Source organism: Typopeltis vanoorti, chromosome 1 (assembly GCF_054136105.1).
Source record: "Typopeltis vanoorti isolate ZY-2024b chromosome 1, IOZ_Tvanoo_1.0, whole genome shotgun sequence".
NCBI lineage: Eukaryota > Metazoa > Arthropoda > Arachnida > Uropygi > Thelyphonidae > Typopeltis > Typopeltis vanoorti.
The window spans coordinates 24,862,216-24,885,794 of record NC_143549.1 but is presented as its reverse complement, the minus strand read 5'-3'; the positions used below and the strand labels follow the sequence as shown (position 1 = coordinate 24,885,794).

Here is a 23,579-nt window from a genome sequence, read left to right as displayed (position 1 = left end):
GATAATTGTTGCGATAAAAGCATCAGGAAAGCAACGATTAACTGTATAATACGCTGATTGGGTTCTGCAGACTCATGACGTCTTCATCAGACCATCCTCATTCCACACACAGTGTATTTGTCCATTTTTGTCCATTCACTCATTGAGTAGATAATTATAGTAGCTACAAGTGGAGTGATGCTTTGTGGACATTACATTCAGGGGTTAATTAACACACTGACGTTGGTTAGATTATCAACGCGCTGTTGACCTGCACGAGTTCATTTACAACATCAAAACGTCTACCATTAGCTGACACACTATTCAATATCATTTGAATCCACAATAAAGGTCACCTTCATTAATAATGAAGTTTATGTTTCACATTTACTATTGCCTCGGAAAATACGAAATTTCACGTACATCATCAGATAAAAATATATAATATTTATTTATTTATTTGCTATTATATTTATATACTAGCCAAACGTTTCTTTTGCTAGATTGGGACGAATATGAAATCGTGACTTCACATTTGATTTAGCGTGTGCTAAAGCTTTCTAAACAATTAGAATATTGCATTCAGCTCTTACAAAAACAAATACATGTACAAATAACTCAATAAGTAAAATGAGATAAATAAGTGAATTTTTTTAGAAAGTTTTGTTAAAGAAAGACTTCTGTATTGATTTAACCTTGGTATTTTTCTCGATCTAACTCCCACTGATGAGCCTTCAAGGATGGATTGAAACTGATCTGGATAGTGATCCTTTCCCATAAGGCGTAGTAATATGCATGTTTGAAAGGAAGTGTGCTTTATATTATGCAATGCTAAAGCAATTAATGTGTAGTCATCAGTATCTGAATACAAGTAGTCTAGTTGTGAAAATACTTCACGTGCAAACAAAGGTATCAATAGGTTATATCCATCCATTTTCTTTTCAACAATAATAATAAATAATAATAATGATAAATGATTTTTTATTTCGATTTCGTCAATGTAATTAAAATGAAGACATTACATTTATTTGATAAAGATTAGCTAAGAGAAGTGCTTACCTTTAAATATTGGACATATCTTCCAAACTCCTAAACCCCCAATACTGAGAAATTGCCCTAATGAGGTTTCCAAGAAAAAGGTGGGAATTCCCGCAAGGAATAGGGTCAGCAAATAAGGAACAAGGAAAGCACCTATAAGAGAATAATTGAGGTTATATATTTCAAACTGTTTTAATAAAGTTATTAAAACAGTTTGAAAGGAACAACATCACGAGTAAATCATGGTTTAGGAATGTAATACAAATTGTTAAAAAATATATTTTTACTGTAATACAATGGGGAATTAATAATAAACAAGCAAGCAAATAAATAAATAAATAATAAAGGAAGATTACTCTAAATTAGCACATCATGACTGATATTATATTATTGATATTAAATTTTTTATTATTTTTATATTGATGCCCCCCCCCCCCCCCAACACGAAAGGCTACAAAGCCTATAGCACAACTCATTGTGTGTGAGAAAATAGTTAAGGAAAAAGAAGGACTCTATTTACAGGTTATTGAAAAAGGTGTGGGATGGTGTTCGTGAGGTAAAACGGTATGGGAGAGGCTCTTCCAAAGAACAGTCGTGGACGGAATGAAGGAAGAAAAAAGAAGAAACGTTGGAGTTACACGGTTTGAAATTGAAGTTGGCAGTGGTGACTCCTGTTCTTACATGGTTAGAGGAAAGAGGAGAAACGATGGTGTTGGCAAGTTTGGTGAGAAACTAGATATAAGAAGAGCGTGAAATTATATGAAAGTATAAAAATGCATAATGCCAAAATAAAGTGACTGTGTGTGTGTGTGTGTGTGTGTAAGAGAGAGAGAGGAGTCATCTGTTAGAAGTGTCAGTTTTTACCTTTCATTTCAAATGAGATTCGGCTATAATTACATAAAATATCAATTTTTAATTCCATATTATATTTCAAATGATAAGTGAAGATCGCACAAAAAAGCGGAAGCTTATCAAATCTTTTAAAAATAAAAGAAAGAAAAGAACAATGCGCTATTCTCGAAACGAATGATTCAGTTATCGAGGAAATCATTTTTAAAAAATGATAGGAAGAATTTTCTTTTTTTGCATACAAAGTATACCCGTAACGAAATTATTAAGAAACAGCTAGTTTCTTTTCCTTCTTAAAATCTAGCTCATCTTTTTTAGAAATTGTTTATGACAAATAATTTCTGAAAACTTGCGGATTAGAGCAAATTCTCTCCATGCTGGGCACATTTGCCAGCTTGGTACTTTGAATAGTTTATCCGCTTTTCAACCAACACTTTCTGGGTTCGAATCCCTCTTTGGGCATGCATGCTTGCGATTATTTTCACGTAGAAGACGATTTTCGTCACGAGGTATAAACCCTACTCGAAGGAGACCGAAGTGACTTGGTAAAAAAAAAATATATATATATATATTTATATCATGTTTCATTTTTACAGCGGGGATGGACTAGATTGGCGAATTGTTATCTCACACCGATACTAAACGGAAGGTAGGTGTGCAGCATTTCATGGATGGAATTTACATTTTAAATATAAAGATAAATGTTAAAAACTATCCTTGATGGCTTCTTAATAAGCTCCTTAAATCTTTGATCTGTTATTCTCTAATAGAGAAATAGTAAATTGAAAACTACTTCAAGCTCGAATTCAAAACGAGTGTCAAGCTAATAATAATACTAAGCGACTAGAGGACATAATGTACTCATTGAAAGACTTCTTCCTTTTTTCTTTCTTTCTTTATTCTTCTTCTTTAAGTTGCAGCTCTTCTCCAGTGCCGATGGTTGCATTTTCTGTAAATTCTCCTGTCCATGTCGACTCTTTCTAGGTGCTATTTGACTATGAGAAAGTAAGGATCCTTAATAATCTTTCTTGAAGTAGTGAAAAAATTTCGCGCGTAAACTATTATCGCTTACGTGTGCTAAGATAAGATACTAATATAAAACAAGAAGATTGGTTAAGAATAATACTCTCTCTAAAAATTCTTGAGTTAGTCAGAAGAAAGCATTTAGATTGATCGATCACCAATTTGTCGCCGGAGATTCATTTCAGTCCTACCGCGTATACACACGTATGTATTTTCAAGGTTCTTATTCAAAAGAAATGAAATCAATAATTCCCTAAATGACTTGTGACACGTGCAGTGATCCACCACCACCTATTCACAGTTCCATTCTAAAGTTGTTGAACAAATGTTTCCCAAATAGTTCATCTCCTCTGCTGTTGTTGTACGGAACTACGTCTATTCATATGCATTTCTTAAAAAGTACAATCTATAGGCAGTTAAACACAAAATCTATAGGTAAGTAGGTAGTAAAATGGTCATAAGTCCTTCTTTCTTTCCAACCTTCCTCCTGTTTCACCCTAGTTTTATTCTGGTTTCACCCTAGTTTTATCCTGTTTCACCCTAGTTTTATTATGAGAATAAAACTCCTGTTTTATTCTCATCAGAGATACTTCGTGTCTCTGATGAGAATAAAAATAATCGTCCTAATTTGAATAATATATACAATACCAAATGTATATATGCGGAGAGAGAGATCTGAGTACTCATTCAGTAAGTGCTGTCAGCAGATAACTGCAGTGGCATCAGGTCCGAGAAATATCTCAAGAGAGACGTATGCAGTAGCCCATTTGACAATAGGAGTGACTTGGAGCAGTTTGTTTGTTCTCAAGGGACTTGTTATCGCGGCAGATGACACGCTCTTTAGAATAGCTTGTCTGTGATCAAAACAGAGGATTACTGTCTTTCTGTAATTCATGTTAGTAACTGAAAAGACTACACACGCAAAGAGAGAGTCCTGATGTTGACATTGGCAGTTCTCTCCAAGTAATCCATCGTACAAGTAAATAAAACGAAATAAAATTCATGCCGTAACAGAAACATTCTGTCAAGAGTTAGTGACTTCCTACCACTAGTCGATATTCTCTCAACGATGTGTCAATCTTTACATTTTACTTCCTTCCACAATATGGGTTTATCAGTTTTGAGATTCGTTTTAGTTGGAGCGAAATGTCGTGCAAGCTATCAAAGAATCAGAGGACATTAAAGAACGTTTCACCGGCAAGATTTTGGTGGCTTTATCTCTCTCTCTTCCTCTCTGAAAACTCTTGCTAAGCCATATGAGAGTTGTCAGAGAAACGTGACAAGAGTTCTCAAAGCCTTTAATAATAATCAATCAAATGTTAAAAAAAATTAAATACATAGGTAGTATACTATACCTGATCAGAGAACTTCTATGAGAATACTGAAAGTTTGTTTAGTGTACTCATTTGGTGGATTTGATGATACATCGGTTCTTAAAGTGTGCATATTTATATTTCATATTGTTATGTGCATCTTCTGTATCTCGGTGTATATTGATGTTGTTTGCCATAAAATTGTGCACTGAGCTATTCTGCACGTCTGATGAACTGTTGCTCTTCGGTTATACCTGTGATATGTTAAATATAATTTTGAAAGAAAAAAAAAACATGATAAGAAACTTAACTAATAATATTTGATTTGAAAAAAAAAAAATGCTGTCAAATAAGCTCTTCATTAATCCTAGCTGGGAGTTTGCTTGCTTTATCTGCTCGACTTCTCTTTCTTATGCTATTTACTAATGCCACATTGAACGTATATAGCCGAGGAAGGAAAAGCTGTTGGACAGATAAAGAAAGCAATCTTCTAGCCGGAATTAATACAGTAAAGAGTTTATTTGACAGCATTTGTCATTTGTTCAGATACTGTCAAGTACGAAGCCCATTGGTAGTTATGACTAAGAAACTCAACTTTTAATAAATCTGTATTTTGATAATGATAATTCCTCTTTCCATCCCCTTATGTCTGTCAGCATTTTCTTTCTTTATTGTATTTAGTTATTGATTTTTCCTAGTGTAAATCCCCATTTTCTGGAGGAAGAAATCCCGCATTTCGATAAGTGAAAACTTAACTCATCATTAGTTAAAATATAATTTTGGATTTCGGTTGCTCCATTAGTTTGGATGAGCTAACGGATGTTTAACCCGCAATGGTTGAAACACACGAAAGTTAACTATAAAGAAACAGTGGTTAGAAGGAAGACAGCAGCTGTGCGAAGAAGTGGGCAAGAGAGAGAGAGAGAAAGAGGAGTTGATTGCCCAGTTTGCACTGTCACATCCACATAATGGCATGGAAATGTGAAAAGAAGGTGATTGATTCTCAGTTACAGAAGAAACTTGATATTTGTTTCGTTGTCAGTCTCTCTTTTACGCGCGCGCGTACATATACACGCAGAAAATTTCTAAAAGTGATATCTACATAATTACAGACGAGTTTTTTTTTTTTTTTTTTTTTTTTTTTTTTATCTGCACCTCACGAGCGAGCGAATTTAAGCATCGCATATCACGGGCGATAACTTCATCGTCTGCAAGTGCAGACGTCCGATCGAATGCGTACTTAGATCGTGGCGCCGTTCGTCGTCATGGTTAGACCCAATGACGGAAGTTCTCGTTCGGCAGGAGGGTCGATTTTTGAGCAAAGTTGGTCTTTATCACTTTCGTCAAGCGTGTTCTTGTCGGACTCCTCTATTGACGACAGCCTTAAGTACCTTTCTAGTTTATGTGTGTGTGTGTGTGTGTGCGCGCGCGCGCACTCACACAAGTCTGTGGTCTTGTTTTCTGTCGTAGTGAAGACGTAATTAAGGCTGATTCGAATAGGGGTATCCCAATAATTTCTAATATTTCTCTTTTTTGCGAAAAAGACATTTCCATCTAGACTGGCATCATCATCATCATTATTATTATTATTATTATTTTAAAAAGTCCAATCATTCAAGTGAGTAGAAAATATTAAGACTACATTCTTCACTGTTGGACTACAATTTTTGATTCCATCAACGGAATTCCGAAGCACCCCCCCCCCACACACACACAAAAAAAAAATCTATACGGAACAAGTTTTTTAAGAGAGAAAAATTTAGTTAGGAAGAGTCTCACACTTCATATCAAAGTCATTCAGAAGATTGAGAGTAAAATTCGAAATATTTCTTACTCTCGATGATTAATTATGAAGAGATAATACAATACAATACAAACACAGTTATGAAGACGAAGAAAAATATTTTAAATGCCTTCGTCAAAATCAATTCCAGTTCCGCATGCCTTCATATGGTAAATGATTTTAATCGCTCAGTGTGAGTGATAAATCTACTTACTGAAGGCCCAAAGTGAATGGCTCAAAGTAGCATGTTTAGTCTGTAGAGTAGATCATCTAGTTAAAATTATCAGTTAAAAAAATCCAATCATCAATCCACTAGCAATACCAACGCACGATAGCTTTACAACCTTTTGGGAGCAGAGGTCTCATATAAAAATGAAAGTCAGTCTTTAAAATAAGTGTTTCTTTAATTCAGGCAAAAACATTCTCTATTCCTTTCTGACTAATTTAAGTACGATCTTATATGGAGGTGAAGGACTTTTTCTGCCGAAAACTCGGTTTTTCAAGTGGCAAAAAATATATCAGTCAGCGAATCCGCCAGGTGACAAACTTGAAATATTCGCTTTATTTAATATTACCTGTAAATTACTCAACACATATAAATATGTGTCTTCCAATAAACGAAGAGAGAGAGGAGAGCAAGCTGGGTTCAGGCCAAATAGAGATTATTAGGATCAGAATTTCACTAAGACAGATAATCGAAAAATCATGGGAATATAACAGTGATCTCTATTTGTCTGAAAAAGGCACATGAGAAGGAGAAAGAATACTCAAAATTCTGTGGTGATGTTATGTCAGTTAGACATATCGAGTAGTTAGCAGTTAAAACTGAAACTTATAATATGAAAAATCTTCCTTTATCAGTAAGATGTTTGATGTAAAACCACTCGTGAGACAAGAATGGCGATGAGATATTAGAATACATTTATATGGAACAACAGACACATTATCAAACACTAAACTGTATATAGGATTGTGTGTTCAAACCAATTTGAACTTGTGAAGATCAATAGAAAGGGGGATGGTAAATCCCTTTATGTTTTAATAGCCGGGTGCGAAACTCGGATCGAAATCCATCGAAATCCATAGAGTTTCATGCCGAAAAAACTATCGGCAGGCCCAAGTGTAAATGATCACTTTGGTAGTACAACACCAGGGCAACTTCATGCAAAGGTGGAGTAAGCTCCCTCACTAACTTTAATATTCTCTCATAATGGAAAAGCCAGCTCCTAAGAGATGTATATATATTGTTTTATATTATGAGAAGAGATCACTACCCAGACCGGTTTCAACCTTTTTTGAGGTCTCATCAGTGAGTAGGTAGACCTGGAATATCAAGGTTTTAAGTGAACATGAACTTACATACCTCTACTATCGAATTGCCGAAGTGGTGTACTCCTATATTTAATGTTAATTACTAATTTAATAAGCTACATTGATCTTCACATTTAATAAGCCTTTCGGCTTATTAAATGTGAAGATCAATGTTGGTAAAAAATATCAGATCTGTAAAAACAGTGATAGACTGGAGACCATAGATATGAGAATTGTATGAAAAAGTTAGGAGAATGAACAGATGTACCGATAGCAGAATGCTGTTAAATTTCTCCTCCTATTAATCATAACGCCCTTACATTGTTATATGAACAACAACAAAACATTAGGAAGTAATTAATACATTGAACCTTATCTTTTCGACCTGTTAATCTTTCCCCAAGGTCCTTACTTAACGCAGATCCTCTTCCCTTAATGTCATTCCAGTAATGCCATCCTTCACTAATGACCATAGTCGTAAGTATGTTTATTGAACATCAGCCAAAGGAATGGAATGTGAGCAGATGTTAATAATCAGTTGTCAGTTGACTGAGAAATGTTGAGAAAATCCAGAACAGGAGAACGAGTTCCATAGTAGTAATATCTATTTCGGCAGCTCATTTGTAGGATAACATACATGCGGACCAAAATAACTACACCAATGTCAAACTACTGTTTCAGTTTGGGACTCTAAACATCATTGTCGCTTCACATTACAGCAATAACTGATGAAAGGTTTAGAGCTGTTTCGTGTTCGTGGTTGCGGGCCTCTGAAACACGTCTGTCAGGGTAAAAACATTGATTTAGTTACTTCCAAGTGAAACTAACTACTTAACCACACACACACACGTTTCCCGCCGGCCCACTTCGCGGAGTGCTCGAACTGTGTTAACTCGGATACGATATTTCTCCTCCCCCATCCTCCCCATCTTCCTATTTCTACTTCAGACTTCAAACTTTCCTCTATAGTGTACTGCAAGGTTGTTGATTCTTCATGCATGACGGCGAGCTTCCTGGTCAAACGGAGCGCGCAGGATGGAGTATGACAGCTGCACATGTTACCCAGAAACCGACTCGACAGACACGTATCGGTAATTACTGACGGCCTGCTAGGTGATGTCCTGTCACAGGAGCTACCATACCTCCAAGGTTTGTTCGTGACATAATCGAAGAACGTGTGAAGTCGTGACGTTGGTAATCACGAATTATGTAAGAAGATTGCAGACCAAATGAGGCCCACATTTTTATCGTGCATTAACGATCCGAAATAATCGCGAAGTGGTGGTAACTTAGTGATTATTAATTTGACTTATTTTAAGAAAAGGGTGAGATCATTAGGGTCGATGGAATGCAGTTATAACCGTAATATGGAGTGATTATTGTTAACTTACTATTAAAGTTAGTAAAATGTTTGTCAAAATATTGCTAGGTATTTAAATAAAGCGAATCCATAGCTATTTAAAAAATGCTATTAGATCATTTTCAGCTAGTACCAATTCATAGACAGAGACTAATTTTTTTCATGAAAAAAAACACATTTTTTTTTGCTTTTTTTAAGACAATATTCTTTGTTTACCAAAGCTTAATTTATGTAAAGACATCCCAAAGTACAATATCTGAATGCATGGAAATAAAGCGTCGTCAAAAATTGAAACCAATTGAATCAAATATATAATTATAAAATAATTCCGAATTAGTGACTTGTTAAGATATATCAAAACTAGTTATTATTATTATTATTATTATTATTATTATTATTATTATTATTATAAAAACCTAAATGGAGTTTATTAAAAAAAAACTCCATAGTTGCTATGTTTTAGTTCAGAAATCTTAATTTATTACCGCTTTGCTTTTTTAAATATTTGATAAAATAAAGCACTAATTACAGTGTTATTAATTGAATGTGAAATTAGTCAGAATTGTGATGTTATTTCATGAAAAGTTTTAAAACACTAGCTATTTCTTTTTGTGATTTTTGTGGTAATAAACAAATATCTGAGCGGAATCAATTATAAATTATCCAGAATCACAGTACACTCTGTATCTGCGATTTCATTTTAATCGTATAGCAACTAATATTATACCTAAATTCATTAAAGTCAAAATTACACTTGTAGGTGTAATTTTGAATTTAATGAAGAATATATAATTTATATAAAATCTCAGCTATTATGAATCACAGTATCGATGATTTTATTTTTAATTGCATGGGTAGCTAAAAAAGCACTGTCTGGATTTAATTTCGAATTTAATCAAGTTATTGGAATCTCCTGTTAATACTTGTATATTCAGTCATCGGAAAATATTTAATAAAAGTTATACATTTCGTTCTAATTTTTTCTGGAATAAGGAAATACCAATTGAAATTTAATGAAGTATAAAATTATTACCCACTATTGTATTCGAATCGAAATATTGTATTCATACTAATACTTTATGTGAAAATAATGCGCCATCTATGGTGAAAATTAGAATCGAATGACCCATAATAAACAAAAAAAAAATTAAAAAAAAAAAAAACATTTCAGAATAATGGTATCATTCACTTGCATTAAATAGTTGGAAAGGGATGTTGAAACTACCCATTTTTTTTTTTTGGTTTAATGAGTAAATTCGTATCATTTTGCAATACTAACGTTATTTTGCTACCTACATGACTCCCATTATAGAGACTGCGGTTATAATTGAAGCATCACTCTATTTACCAACGATGCGGTTACACGAAAGTTCTAGAGTTCAGTGGGTCGACGTGACTCGTACTCTCCCTGAGAAGTTAATCTATCAGGACTGGTTTGCCCTACTAATAGAAGGCAATTTAGAGAATGCAGAGAGCTAAGTGTTTAAAGGATTCCATAACGCTAGTCTTGGTATTTATTATCTTGGCCATAGTATATTTTCAGATGCAAGACGAACATTTGTTTTATCATTAATCAGTGCTAATCAGTGTTCATGTCAAGAGTATCAACGATATTTAATACTTTGTAGCTTAATTATTTATCGCATTCAAAGGCACCTTTTTAATGTTTACAGAACGTTGCTAGGTTTTTCAAATGCACGAAGACCATTGATATATTTTTATCAATGATTCATCAATCATCTGCATGATGAGTTTCAACAGAATGCGATATTTGGGATCTTCACAAACAAACAAACAAACAAACAATAATAATAATAATAATAATAATAATAATAATAATAATAATAATAATAATCTGAGTATATAATAAACTCGTAGTTGTGTCGAAGTCATAACGAGTACTCCATGAAACGTTAGTATCATAAATTGATACCTCATGGTCTCCGGGCACTTGCTCAGATGGCTTTTTTTAGCAACAGAGAGTAACTTTAATATTTTAATGGCAGTTCAATTTAATTAATATAATTTTAGGGCATTTTTTAAAAATAGGGGTTAAAGTTTTGCTATTATTATTACACTGGCATCTCCATGTAAGAAATTAATTAACATTTTATTAAGTACTAATCACAAAGCGCACAGCTATTACTTCGGGCAACTCATATATGGCCAAAATACTCACAGCTGATTCTGGAAATCATTCCATTTATTCACCATTCTTCAAACCAATAAAAGATCTAGTCCTTACACCTCGCTAACTATACTCTTACTCTCTGAAAACTAAGGATGAACCCTAGTTCTCTGCACTAGTCAATACTGAAAAATTCTCCTTTCTCAATTCTATAAAACCATTTAAGTAACTAAAATGTCTCTATCAATCCGTCTTTCCTATCTAGCAACCAATTTCTGCAACTGATAAATCTTCAATTTATCCTAATAAGCATTCCACCATGTTGTTTTCCCTCCTCTGGATTCTCTGCCGTCTTTTCCAAGAAAGCCGAAGCTGACACATCTGTGCATGAACAATAGTTCGGATGGGACTGTATCACAGCCTTATAAAGAGGTATAATAATCTCCTTATCTCTGCTTGTGAGTGCGTTCTTCAACAACCAGTAATCCTATGAGCTATCTAGCCATTTGCAATATGTCCATTGAACTTGAAAACGCAGTCTACCAGCAACCTGAAATTTAATGAGTCTATCCTCATTAAATTTCTCCATCTCAGTTCTATCAATGTATTTCCTACGCATCTAGAAGTCATTTCATTCAAAATTTAGCTGGCCTGGTTGGTCGAGTGGGTACTCGGCCAACCGAGATTCAATAAATTAATAGCGTATCAGTTCTCCAACCAAATGGTCGCGAGTTCGAATCACTCCGTGGGCCATGGATGTTTGTGGTTGTCTGTAGGTGGGGGGATTAATTTCATCGCCTGATGTGAGACCCCATGGAGGCCTGAAGTGAATTGAAACAGTTGCATGTTTGGTCTCTAGAGTAGGGTTTCCGGACTATGTAGAAATAAATAAGAAGTTACACGCACGCACACACACTTTGTCACATGAAACTGATGCCATTCTCACTTGCCCATGTTATTGGTCTATGTAAATCATCCTGACATATCTCTTTATTAACTATTGTTCTCTTCAGTTTTACATAATCAGCAAAGAACTGGATATTAATGTACAAGTTAAATAACAGTGGTCACATAGAGATTCCTCTCGCATCTTGCCGGTCATATGGCTTCTTCTGAACTCTACGGCTCCATAATCTACTTTCCAATGTGTATCCATCAGCCTCCCTTTTATCCATGTCAACCGCTTCATATTCAAACGATTTTCTCCAATTTATATAACGGAGTTCCATGTGGTCCTGTCAAATGCCATTGCAAAGTACAGCGGTATCATCTTGAAGCTATTTCTCTATTAAAATCAGCTGTTACTTTATTATTTAAAGTAACAGATGTCTATAATATATTATTATATTACATTATTAAGTTCTGACGTACTGATCACAAAACCATTCTTTCTTACAGAGTAACTTTTTACTGTCCACCTGTTCCTGAATTTTATGATTCACTACCTTCTCCAACACTTTGACTACCACCACTCCTGAGATATTGATCGATTAGTTATTTGACAGCCACTATCCTGAAGCCTCCTTTTTGCAATGGATCTATTTCTTCATCTTTCCACTGCCACCTTGTAAATTAAACTTACCATAGCAGAAACGCAAATAATTTGGTCAAGTAAGGCACTGCCTAGTGCATTTTCGTAATAGAAGCTGACATCCCATCTAATTGCATAGTTTTATTCACATTAAGATTCTGTCCCTACCTCATCTACGTCTATTTATACATCAGCTTTTGGCAAATATGTTACTACAATATCTCTTCGTGGATGATTAATGCACCTTTGGAAAGTGATCAAGTGATTACTAAGTAATTCAACTATTTGATCCTGTTAACAACAATCAACATTCATCAAAAATCCCTTGAATACCTCGAAAATCCCTTGATCATTTCCTATGCATTACTTTCCCCATTTCCGTGCCGTTTCTTATGCCATACATGAGAGTGATCGTGTGGCCATCTTACTTATAAACAAATCCTCTGATTCAGTTACAAGATCCAGCACGCCTATCTCTTGGTTTGTCTCATAATTATTCTTTACTAAATTCCGTTTCCTTCAGCTTACTGGTACTTCCAATTTTTCTCGTGATGAAGACCCTCCATAATAATTTCTGTGTGTGTGTGTGTGTGTGTGTGTGTGTTGATTCGTTAGCTTATTTACTGATGCATGCCATCCACACCATCCTTTGCATTATCTACATTATCTAGTATTTTGAGAGGAGCGATGAGCCTAAAAATAGGGTCAGATGAAACACTGAAGAAACGCACGGATCATTTTCGTCTAATGCAGAAGGAAGGTTTGTTTTTCAGCATTCGTTTTTTTTCCCATCTTGTGTGCACTTATGTGGTCTTCTAAAATAAAGTGCATAATGATGCTGTGTTAGGCTTTTAAGTTACACGAACGGTTTTGGTTCTGTGTGACCAACATCACTTCAGGAAGAATTTTTCATCACTTACCAACTTTCCTTCATTCATTACATTTTAAGCCAAGTTCTTGGTCTTATTTTCACGAAAATGTTTTCCACATGGGAAACTCTTAGTGAAACGGATATATCTGTGATAGCAGATTACAGAGCGCTCGCTTTATACTGTATAATTTATACAGAAAATGGGGATAATCGTAGGAAATCACAAAAATGAAGCCTCTATCAAAGTATTCTTTTTAATTATTACATTTATTATCACAGCAAGTGAATTTATAGCTATTTTATGCTTATACTATAAGCAGTTTATTTAACATGCTGCTGTTTTTTATATACTTTAGATCACTGGCTTCTAGTAATATAACACATTTATCTTGGTAAATAGTTTGCAACTGGCTGAATGCTACACAGCTGTTTCAATTCATCACTTACCAACTTCATTTGAAGGGAATGTTATTATAATTTCGCAGCGCAAGGCATTTCTAATATATTAGAGTAATAGAAGGGGGAAGACATTTAAACTAAGGAATAAAATTCATATGTATATATGAATCATTAACAAGAACATATCACAAAAATGTTAATCAGAATATATTCTTGCTTAACGACGTGAACAGCTTGCCATATTAAGTAATATGCTTGTCTCTGCTTGTCTTTGTGACTATCAGAAGATCCTAAAGTGATTTTGAGGAAATTTTACGAGCGACACATACATAACATAGTGCATCTTTAAGTGCTCTATAGATTCGTTGATTATTTCTACTGCAATAATCATTATAACTAAAATTTTACCTATTTAAAGTTCGATTCGCTATTTATACTTTACAGAATTATTCAACCAAACATTGCCCGCCGAAATTTCAGGCTTGGCTTTGAAATCAGAGTAATGAATGATTAACGAAATCGTTTATCCTAAGCGGAAGCAGAAATCTCTTATTATCAATTATTCATGTAATTTTTTTTAATTCATATAAAATAATAAATGATATCTTACGAGTTAAATATTGATAAAAACATTACTAAGGGATGGTCATTCTCAACTTTACTTAAAACACTTTATTGCAGACCCATTTTTAAACTGTCCAGTTTGCTTAAAAAGGCAACTGCAATAATGTATATATTTGTTTGGAGTTAGTTCGATTTAATACTTTATAAAATTCATGGTCGTTAAAATGTAGTGGCATCTTCTGAGCGTTTAGTTTTTAACTTATTAGTCAAGAATTCAACTTTTTATTATGTACGTGTTGCTGTTGTACACTTCTGGTCATTGAAAAATTGAGAAATAACGAAGAAAGTGCGGCTTTAGCATACCAAGTTATTATCCGGATTGTTGAAGTAAAGGTGAAGCAAAAAAAAAAAAAAAAAAGAAACGATAGAGATATACAGTTCGTGAGATGATTGCATAAACTAAACATGGAAGAATCTTTTAGGGCGCGAAAGGAAAAAAAGGCAAGTGCTATCTCCGAAAGTTTACCAGGGTGGCAGTACGGAAACAATTAATTTTCTTATGAAAGTCTGAAGATCATTGCGTCATTCATATAACGGTATTCTTTGAAAAATTTAAGGAACGGTATGGCAAACATAGAGAAGAGATCTCCAGTGACAACTTTTGTAAATTTGTGGAGGTCTAATAATAATACCATTAACAGTATATCTCACCTATAAACTATCCTATGAAGTGGAGGTAATGTTCAAAATGGATTGGGATTATCACCAACCATAACTTTGTTCATTAGCACAATGTCAATCTAAACATCAGCAAGAAACAAATATGTGGGAAGAACACTTTTATGGTAATCCTTGAAGAGGGCGTAAGCACATCATACTTTTAGGAATGAAAGGATAGTTATCCAATGAAAATGACCTCTTGCCAAACTTAGCTAAACTTTTATTCTTCATTGATCTGATATGCAAAAAAAAAAAAAGTTAGAAATCACTCCACAGTCGACTCTACAAGATTCGCAAGACAGAAAAAAAAAACATTCTTCATTTTTTGGGACATATTTCCTCGAACCTAAACTAAAAGCTCACTCTATAGGATGCAAATATAGTAAAATGATACACACTTATTTTTGAAATTCACAAAAATGCGTCAGCCGAACAGCAATAAATCACTTGTTTTAGAGAAAATGAAATATCATTTCTCAAAATTTTTTAAAAGTTTTAATTTTTTTTTACAAATCTTGGAATTTGAGATCTATGCAAAAATACCATACGATTTTGTGCTTTCAAAGGTGAAGTACATAAGATTGATAAAAACCTTCAAGTTTTTTCAGGTTCATTCAGGTTTAGAAAAACAAACTTTGTTTAATTTTCTATTCACTGGAATTATTTTGTATGCATAAATATTTGTCGCTTTTGATGATTGAGGCATAATTATTGAAATGAATAACTTATCTAGTACGTCGGACAAGCGAAATGTATTAATTATTACTGCAATGTGGACAATTTACAGAGAACTATAAAAGCAATGCATCATAATGTTTCCTTTTTGTGCTTTTCTGTACGTCTCGAATTCAGTTAAGAAATTCATAAAATTTTCACATACTTCCACAATAAGCGTATCTGGGTACTAGATTTATTGAGGCAAAGTAAGTACATGTTTAGAAGTAGACTGCATAACGAACAGCTTATAAATTGGCTGTAATCCAAACATCGAATAAGGCATCAAACTTTTCTTATAAGGCTGTTATGGTCTTTTTGGTGTGGATCTACGTTCTTTTATCTGCTTTGTGTTGTAATTTTTCGTTAGATATTATTTGTATGAAAGGAAATTTCCAATTAAAAAATCGAATATGAATTGAGACCAATTTGAGTTTAATTCTTCTGACCTGTACAAGGTTCACACGAAAGAAGGTTGGTATTTTAAATACAAATATTGTTTAAAAGAAAGATTTTTTTAAACATCGTTGATTTTTAATTTTTTTCTTTTTATGGGAATCCGACCCACGAAAATTTCTAAACCTGCAATACATCAATACGGTGGGTGGACTCTAATCCATAATCCTGCTCTAAAGACCAAAAGTTGTCAGTTTTTCAAACCACATCAGATTTCTTTCTAAATAAGCAAGTCTAACCCGGGGCATGAAATTCTGTTAGTTGAACTGTGGATACGCTTTTCCACTCTGTCATCCAAAGCCTCATCTAATTACCTAACATAAAATAGTTCTCCACTTATTCATAGAGTTCTGTGCGCATGCATGTCTATCCAGTTCTGATGGGTGTCAATAACGCCAAAGCAAAATAAGCTCTTGTTATTATTATTTTTATTATTACGTTTTATGCTACTTGAAATTTGAGTCAGCGATTCCTGTGAAGAATTTAGGCGAATCTATCAGGCTAATATAGTTTCGTATATTAGCCTGATAGATTAACCTCGACTGAGTCGTTTAATCAGTTTAAAGAAATTGGCAGTTATAAGAAACACAATTGAATACGACGACTGAGAATTTTGGTTATTTATTCTTGAAGAGGTGTTTTGGGTGGAAAATGACTTTCCCAAATAGTAAGTAAATCCAAGACTTACATACTGATATTATTCTCACTCGGTGATGTAAAAAACAGTTTACAAAGTTGAAGTTACACTTTAGTGAAGAGTACTTCGAAATGACTTCACTACACGACTTAAGAAAAGGTAAAAAAAAACAACAAAACTTTGCAACTACAGAAATGTTGGATCTTATGGCAGGTGCTGAGTTACAGGTGGATTCATACTATGTCCACGCGCAGCTCTTGTTGAACTTATTTCTCCTCAAATGTTGGCCTGTTGGGCCGAGTAGTTTAGCGTACAAACTCTCCAATAGGATGTAAATGTTTGAGTGTCTTTACGCGGTAGATGAATTTCATTTTGAGATGTAAGTCTTGCCTAACAGAGATCTAAAGTGGCTTGAAACGGTCCCATATTTGGTCTCAGCAGTAAGGCTGTCTGTTGTTTTACCCTTGTACCAACGCAGTACTAATTTACTATAAGGTTTACAACTTATATATCCATCACAAAAACTTTACATTCCAAACTATCATTCACAAGAATTGTTGTTGCTATATCTTATTATTTCTTCAATAATAGAAGAAATATTCAGAAGATAGTCACCGAGTAGAATCTTTTTTCAAAGCTTTTTTTTTTTCAGTTAAAAAAAAAAAAAGCTTTGAAAAAAGATTCTACTCAGGGACTATCTTCTGACAGTCTGGTATTATGGAACTAGAAACGTTGCTAGAAGGCTGTACAGGTAACATTACACAGGGATTGAGGGGGGGGAGGAGGAAATCAATGTCTTTCGCTAATGTAATTTATTTTATCTTTACCTAAAACTGAAGTCCGAAAAAATCTCATGTTTCCTTCAATCTTTCGTTAAGGTTAATTTCTTGTTACATTCGCTTGCCTTTTTCTCCCTCTAGTGTCCAAAGCAAACAACTTTCGTAATCACGTAATGTGTGATTAACTGAAGATTAAAATGCAAGTTGAAGCACGTAAAATTTGTCATTTAAAATGTTGTATACTGTATGTGTATATTCATGTTATATACGGTATTATATCATCGTCTACTTGAATTGTTTTGTTTTGTTTTATAATATTATTTGACCATAACTAGTCGAAGTTGTGTGGCACACGACGAAGAATGTTGTGTATATTTCAAGAAATTCAGGTGTTTCCATGGTAACTTAAAGCAAAGATATGTTTGCCATCCCATTTCGGTTTATAGCACGAAGTTCGTAATGAAAGACCAGAATAAAAATAAGAAGAAGCATGCTTCAGAAAAGAAAAGAACCCAAAAAAGAATTTGCGTTAAAAAGTAGTTTCTGGTAGGATAAAGGTATAAGCAAGCCTGTTCAAAGTGAGTAAATCTCATATTCTTATGAATCTAATAATAATTTATTTATTTGGTTTTCTTTATCATTGAGCAACACACAAAATAATAATAATATTAAATAATAAATTTCGAGATCATCAGAATCGATAAATTTATAATAATAATAATAATAATATAATAATAATGATAATATAATAATAATGATAAAAATCTAATAATAATAATAATTATAATAATAATAATAATAATAATAATAATAATAAATTTCGGGATCATCAGAATCACATGCTATTTTAATCTCTGGCAATGACTTGAGTTATATCTTCAATATGCAATTCTCTAACATCATTGAAATGATGAGCTGAATGCGAATGCAAACTAAATTTGTGTAATGAGTTTAAGTTTTGGGAATATAAATTCCGTTGTGCAGAGAGCATGACTTTCTTCGAGAAAAGATTACGGCACCTGTGAGATGGTAACAAAAAATCTTGTTGAAACGTCTAGAAAATTCTGTGTATTCATAAACCTGCACTGTGATTTCGGTGATTACAGTATCCAATCCACAGTCTGTACTCAGAACTAACATGATGTTAAATGTCTGCAAAATCCTCTAAGTATCATACTTGGTATGTAATAAACCTTGGTATCTAATACTGCACGAAACAAAGATGTTTCTAGCAGAAATATTTAATCAGAAATCTGCTAATCTTCTGATTAGCAAATTTTAGTACGTTTTTGTCTTTTTTTTAAATTATTTATACGTGTAATGACTTGGAAATTTAGGCAGTCACATGTTGCGAACCTTGATCAAGTTCACAAGGGCGAACCTCGATATTTCTGAGTTCGATTAAATTGGTGAATTTGAATTTTGTTCCCTTGAAGGCTTGTATACTTCTTGGTAACTTCGATGAAGATAGATTTCCAGAAGAGAAGCCATATAAAATTCCATTTTTTTTTTCCAATTTTTTAGATTAATGATTTTTTTTTGTCTTTATTAATTTTCGATAATAAAATTTTTGTATTTTTTTATTTTCATAGGAATGCTGCTCTAGAGACCAAACATCAAGTATTTTCAAGCCTAAACATTCATATCCAAATTCAAACTGTTGGTTGGAGAGGCGGCGCTAATCACCCTGCCAATGAGAAAAAGATGTTCCTCTAGTTACTTATTAAAAGAATTTTTTTTTCAGCAGATGTCCGAAAATCCTACTTTAGACACCAGACATAGAACTTTTTTCAAGCCACTTCAGACTTTCAATAAGCATGAAGATGGTTTTCGCGATGAAATTTATCTCACACCTAAACGCAATTACAAAACATCCATGTCCACGGCGAAATTTGAACCCGCGACCTATTGGTTGGAGAGCAGATAAGCTAACTCGCTAACCACTCAGCTAACCAGGCTGGCAAGAAAATAAGGTTTTTCCCTCCTAAAAAAATAAAAATAAATGAAAAAACTAATTATTCTCTGTTATGATGCATGCCTTGAGAATTATTAAACTTAGGTGACAGTGAGAGACAAATTACCTGCCTACTCTTTCCTTCTCCCCACTCCCCTCAAAAAAAAAAAAAAAAAGAACTAAATGAACATTAGCAAACTAGTAACCGAAATCTTACACATAACCGCTATTCGTTTTTGGATAATATAATAAAAACTTGGCAAGTTCTGCATTCCTACAGAATATAAATTCCTTGTTTATGCATTACGTGAGTCGAAAAAATAAGCAAGATTAAACGTCTGGCCTCACAAGTTACTTTTTTTTATACAGATCTATGGTGAGAGACGGTTCTTATTTCAGGTGAAAAAGTGCTCGCTCAAGTAATTGCGAGTGATCAAGCGATCACATTTTCTACTTGTAATAACATGTTTGCCTTTTAAATGCTAATCATTTCTTGATTGCATGATTATTCTTATTATTCAGTGTTTTCGCATTTTGACAATAAATAAAACAACATCCAAACAAGAGAGATCGTACTTGAGATTTTTATGTGAATTTCCCACAAAAGACTATAGACGTATAGTGCATCTCTGCTCCAGAGACTAAAACAGGCAACTTTTTTCATCATATATATATATATATATATATACAGAACGAAATAATGTCTGCAAGCCATACGTCAAACTAAGACTCTAAGTCAGCTTTTGCAATAATGAATGAATGATCGCTATAAAAGAATGCGATCATGAAATACAAATTGTTTCCTTATTTGTTCTTCACTAACAAAAAGTACTGTTTTATGTCAGTGATCAGCAAATCTTCTCTCTCTCTCCCTCTCTCTGCAAGTACTTGCTGACGATTCTTTATATTAAAAGTGCCCTTTAACGTCTTAATAAGCCCTGCGCTTAGATTAAGCTAGGCGACATCCGTTAATGAAGTCCTCATTATTAAATGGATGTCGCAAGGGGATATCCTGCTAAAGGGGATTTCAAGATGTTCTCAATCACGGCGCTACATCGTGTGTGTTGTCATCTGATCCCTCGTTTACGATAACTCTCACGAGATCTTCACTTAACTTGTGTTGTTTGTTTCTTGTGATCAAAGAGGTCTTTGGTTAAAAGTATAAACAGGAAATACACGTTGGCTTTAAGAAATGAAATAATTGAGCGAAACAGAAATACCTGGAAAAGGATCAACCTTCACTGCGCATTTTCAGATGCATATTATTGCTAATAAGGTCAAGAAGAAAGAATTTTTCAACTGCTTTGGCCAAATAAAGCCTGCAGGATAAGTAATGCGGTTTACTTCGAGTAAATACCTTAAATCGTGTTACTTTGGAACAAAAGTTTTGGATTTAAGGAATCGGTGGTTTCTTTCGTTGAAGAGTAAGAATCAGGCACTGCTTTTTTAATTTGCTTGTAAATCAAAACATTTTCAAGTAATTACTTTTACTATTGTTGAATTTTTTTTAGCAAATCGAAAGAACAGTTAAATCATAATGCGCTGAACGCAATACATAATTTCATTTGCCGATTAATCAGAGACAGAAGAGGGTAATAAGGCCCACCGAAAAAAAAAGAAAAATAGCACTTAAATAAGTGAGATAAATGAATAACACCCGTCTACGTTTTTAATAAAAATAAAGAAAATAACATGCTTCGTTACCTAAATTCTGATACCATCTTTAGGACGTTTAAACCACAGAGAATGTAAATGAGGAAAACTTTGAAGACCACAGATAGTTTTTTTTTTAAAGATCACAAGGTTTCTTTATTTTCGATCTATAAGATTACCTGCTTCCGTGGCAAATCTTGCATACATCATACCGGAAGGAATTGTGAAATCAGAGAATTGAAATCACAGCGACATCGGACACCACAAACGCAAGACCTTACCTTGCGTCCAGAACATTACGATACGGACTAGTGATCAACTTTAGTGCTTTATCATTTCAATAGCAGATAGCATATCAGACTTTTTCTACTCTAGCAGTCATCTGAAAGATATGCGTGATAATAATGAACTGCAAACAGTAAATATACTAGCTATCTGACGTGTTTAAATTTGCAATCATCTTTAGATTGCATTACGAAATAATTGTATTGATGTGTCTTCATTTATGTTTTCTCTAGTTAAAAGTGGTGCCAGACTTTAGTCAGTGAAACATGTCACTTTTATTTACTTTATTTTTATTAGAAATATATGAGGCATTCGTTCATAAAACAGCAAATGATTTTTACAGTTCTGAAAACTTCAACTTTTTTTTTTATGGCATATCCATCATCATGGCTATATTTTCTTCATTCCTGCCACAGATTATTACATTTTGCAGCTTCTTCTTTGATGCACGATCATAAAGAACTGAGCTCACCACTCTGAGCCTCAGAACTGTAAAAAAAAATATTTAAATTTGCTTCTGTTAAGGTTAAACACAGCAACAACACAGACACCTCTTTTATCGGCGAATGTTTTCTTTCGGCTATTCTTAAATTCTCTCTCTCTCTCTCTCACGCGCTTTTTAAATAGTGAAAGCATGACAGATGGTGTTTTGTATATGCGTACGTAAAACTTCTACAAAAAGACAAAAATACTTTTTTTATGGGTTACCATTATATTAAAACATACTCGTTTCTCATCTTTATACTTCCTCAATAGCGATATTCGGTTGATAGAAGAAATTATATCACATAATGAAGTCCACTTTTTTTGTGTGTGTCAAGAGTTTCCAACTCAGCCGTCAACTCTTAAACCTTCATTAACCACTTTGGACAAACGCTTAAAGTCAAATAGCGGTTGCTAGGATACGAGCACGAAGAGGCATTCACTGAAGTTTCTGGTTGGCCTAAGCTATTTTAATAATCGGGGAAGTTAAATAATTGCTCCACTTTATCTTCCCGACATTCCGCGAAGTAACTGCACCCCTCCTACCCTTGTTCGTAAAACTGCTTTTGTAATATTCAATAATCGAGAATTAATGCTTTATTATTATAAGAGCATTGCCTCCGCAAACATGAGCCTGGTTATTTGAAAGAAATATTTAGAAATTTCGGATGAAATCCGCGTTAAGAATCGCAATGCCGCCGGGCAAAAAAAAACCTACATAAATGGAATAAAATTGCTCAGATCAAAGGAAGTCACATTCCTCAGGCTACATTAAATGTGCTCTTCCGGCTAATTATGCAGCCTATACTTCAGACTAACATACGTACGTGCAGTCTAATATAAAAATGCTATTCTTCAGGTTAATATTAATAATGCCGATTACGCTTCAAGCAAATGTCGAAGACCTATCTAAAAATTTTTAACTCATTATTCCTTTTCACTCAAAATTTCCTGAACATGAAATGCTACCGTATTTTGTGCTTTGAATACATTTTTCTATATTTGTCACGTGTTGTATTTGTCTTGTAGCATCATCGAAACTGAATTATTAGATTGCATGGGAATGTAAACTCTTGTGTTAATCACAGGACTTCGTTAAAAGAATGTTACAAAATAATGAAAAGGACAGGATGTTACCCGAGTCAGTACAGAGATTTTTAAGTGATTTAAACCTCTTAAAAAGGAAAGCTGAGGAAAGAAAATGATCCCAGAATCACACTAGTATTACTTTTAATGAAAATGCATGTTTTTTTTTTTTTTCTTGAAGAAATATAGTATACTGGAACTTCTAAGAAATTCCATCTCCATTTTCACGACATTGCAATGGACGCCCCACTTCTTTTGCACATCACAATAATGTGCCAGACCACAATCTCGCTCTTGTGCTTAGTCAAATATCAGTCAAATTTTGTTTCCAGAACCTTTCATATGTAGCAGACCGTTCCGCGAGACTTCAATTTCTTTTAAAAACTGGTCTCACCTCAGGGATCAAAGGCCAACGATTTGTCATTTTTTTAATTAATTAATTAATTAATTTTATTTTATTTATTTCGGTCAGAAAGTAAGATTTTTTTCTTCTTCTTGAAAAATAACTAATAACTAATGTAAAAGGAAAAGCAGCAAAATATTGTACTCGCATTCGATCCGTTGGCGGCTAACTCAGTAACGAGAAAATAGATCCAGAAGTTTTTCCGCTTATTGAATGAATTCCACGCTTTAAAGCCAACAGAGTCCGCCCACTAGTTTGTG

At 33.8% G+C, this 23,579-nt stretch overlaps 1 protein-coding gene across 1 annotated transcript in view; it reads right to left on the bottom strand.

Annotated features, from left to right (window-relative positions):
• Gat (sodium- and chloride-dependent GABA transporter) overlaps positions 1 to 23,579 on the bottom strand; it is a 159,959-nt gene that overhangs the window by 64,746 nt on the left and 71,634 nt on the right. Inside the window, exon 2 of the mRNA XM_090396893.1 lies at positions 1,039 to 1,170. Coding sequence (XP_090253019.1) covers positions 1,039 to 1,170 — 132 coding nt within the window. The remainder of the gene's footprint in view (positions 1 to 1,038; positions 1,171 to 23,579) is intronic.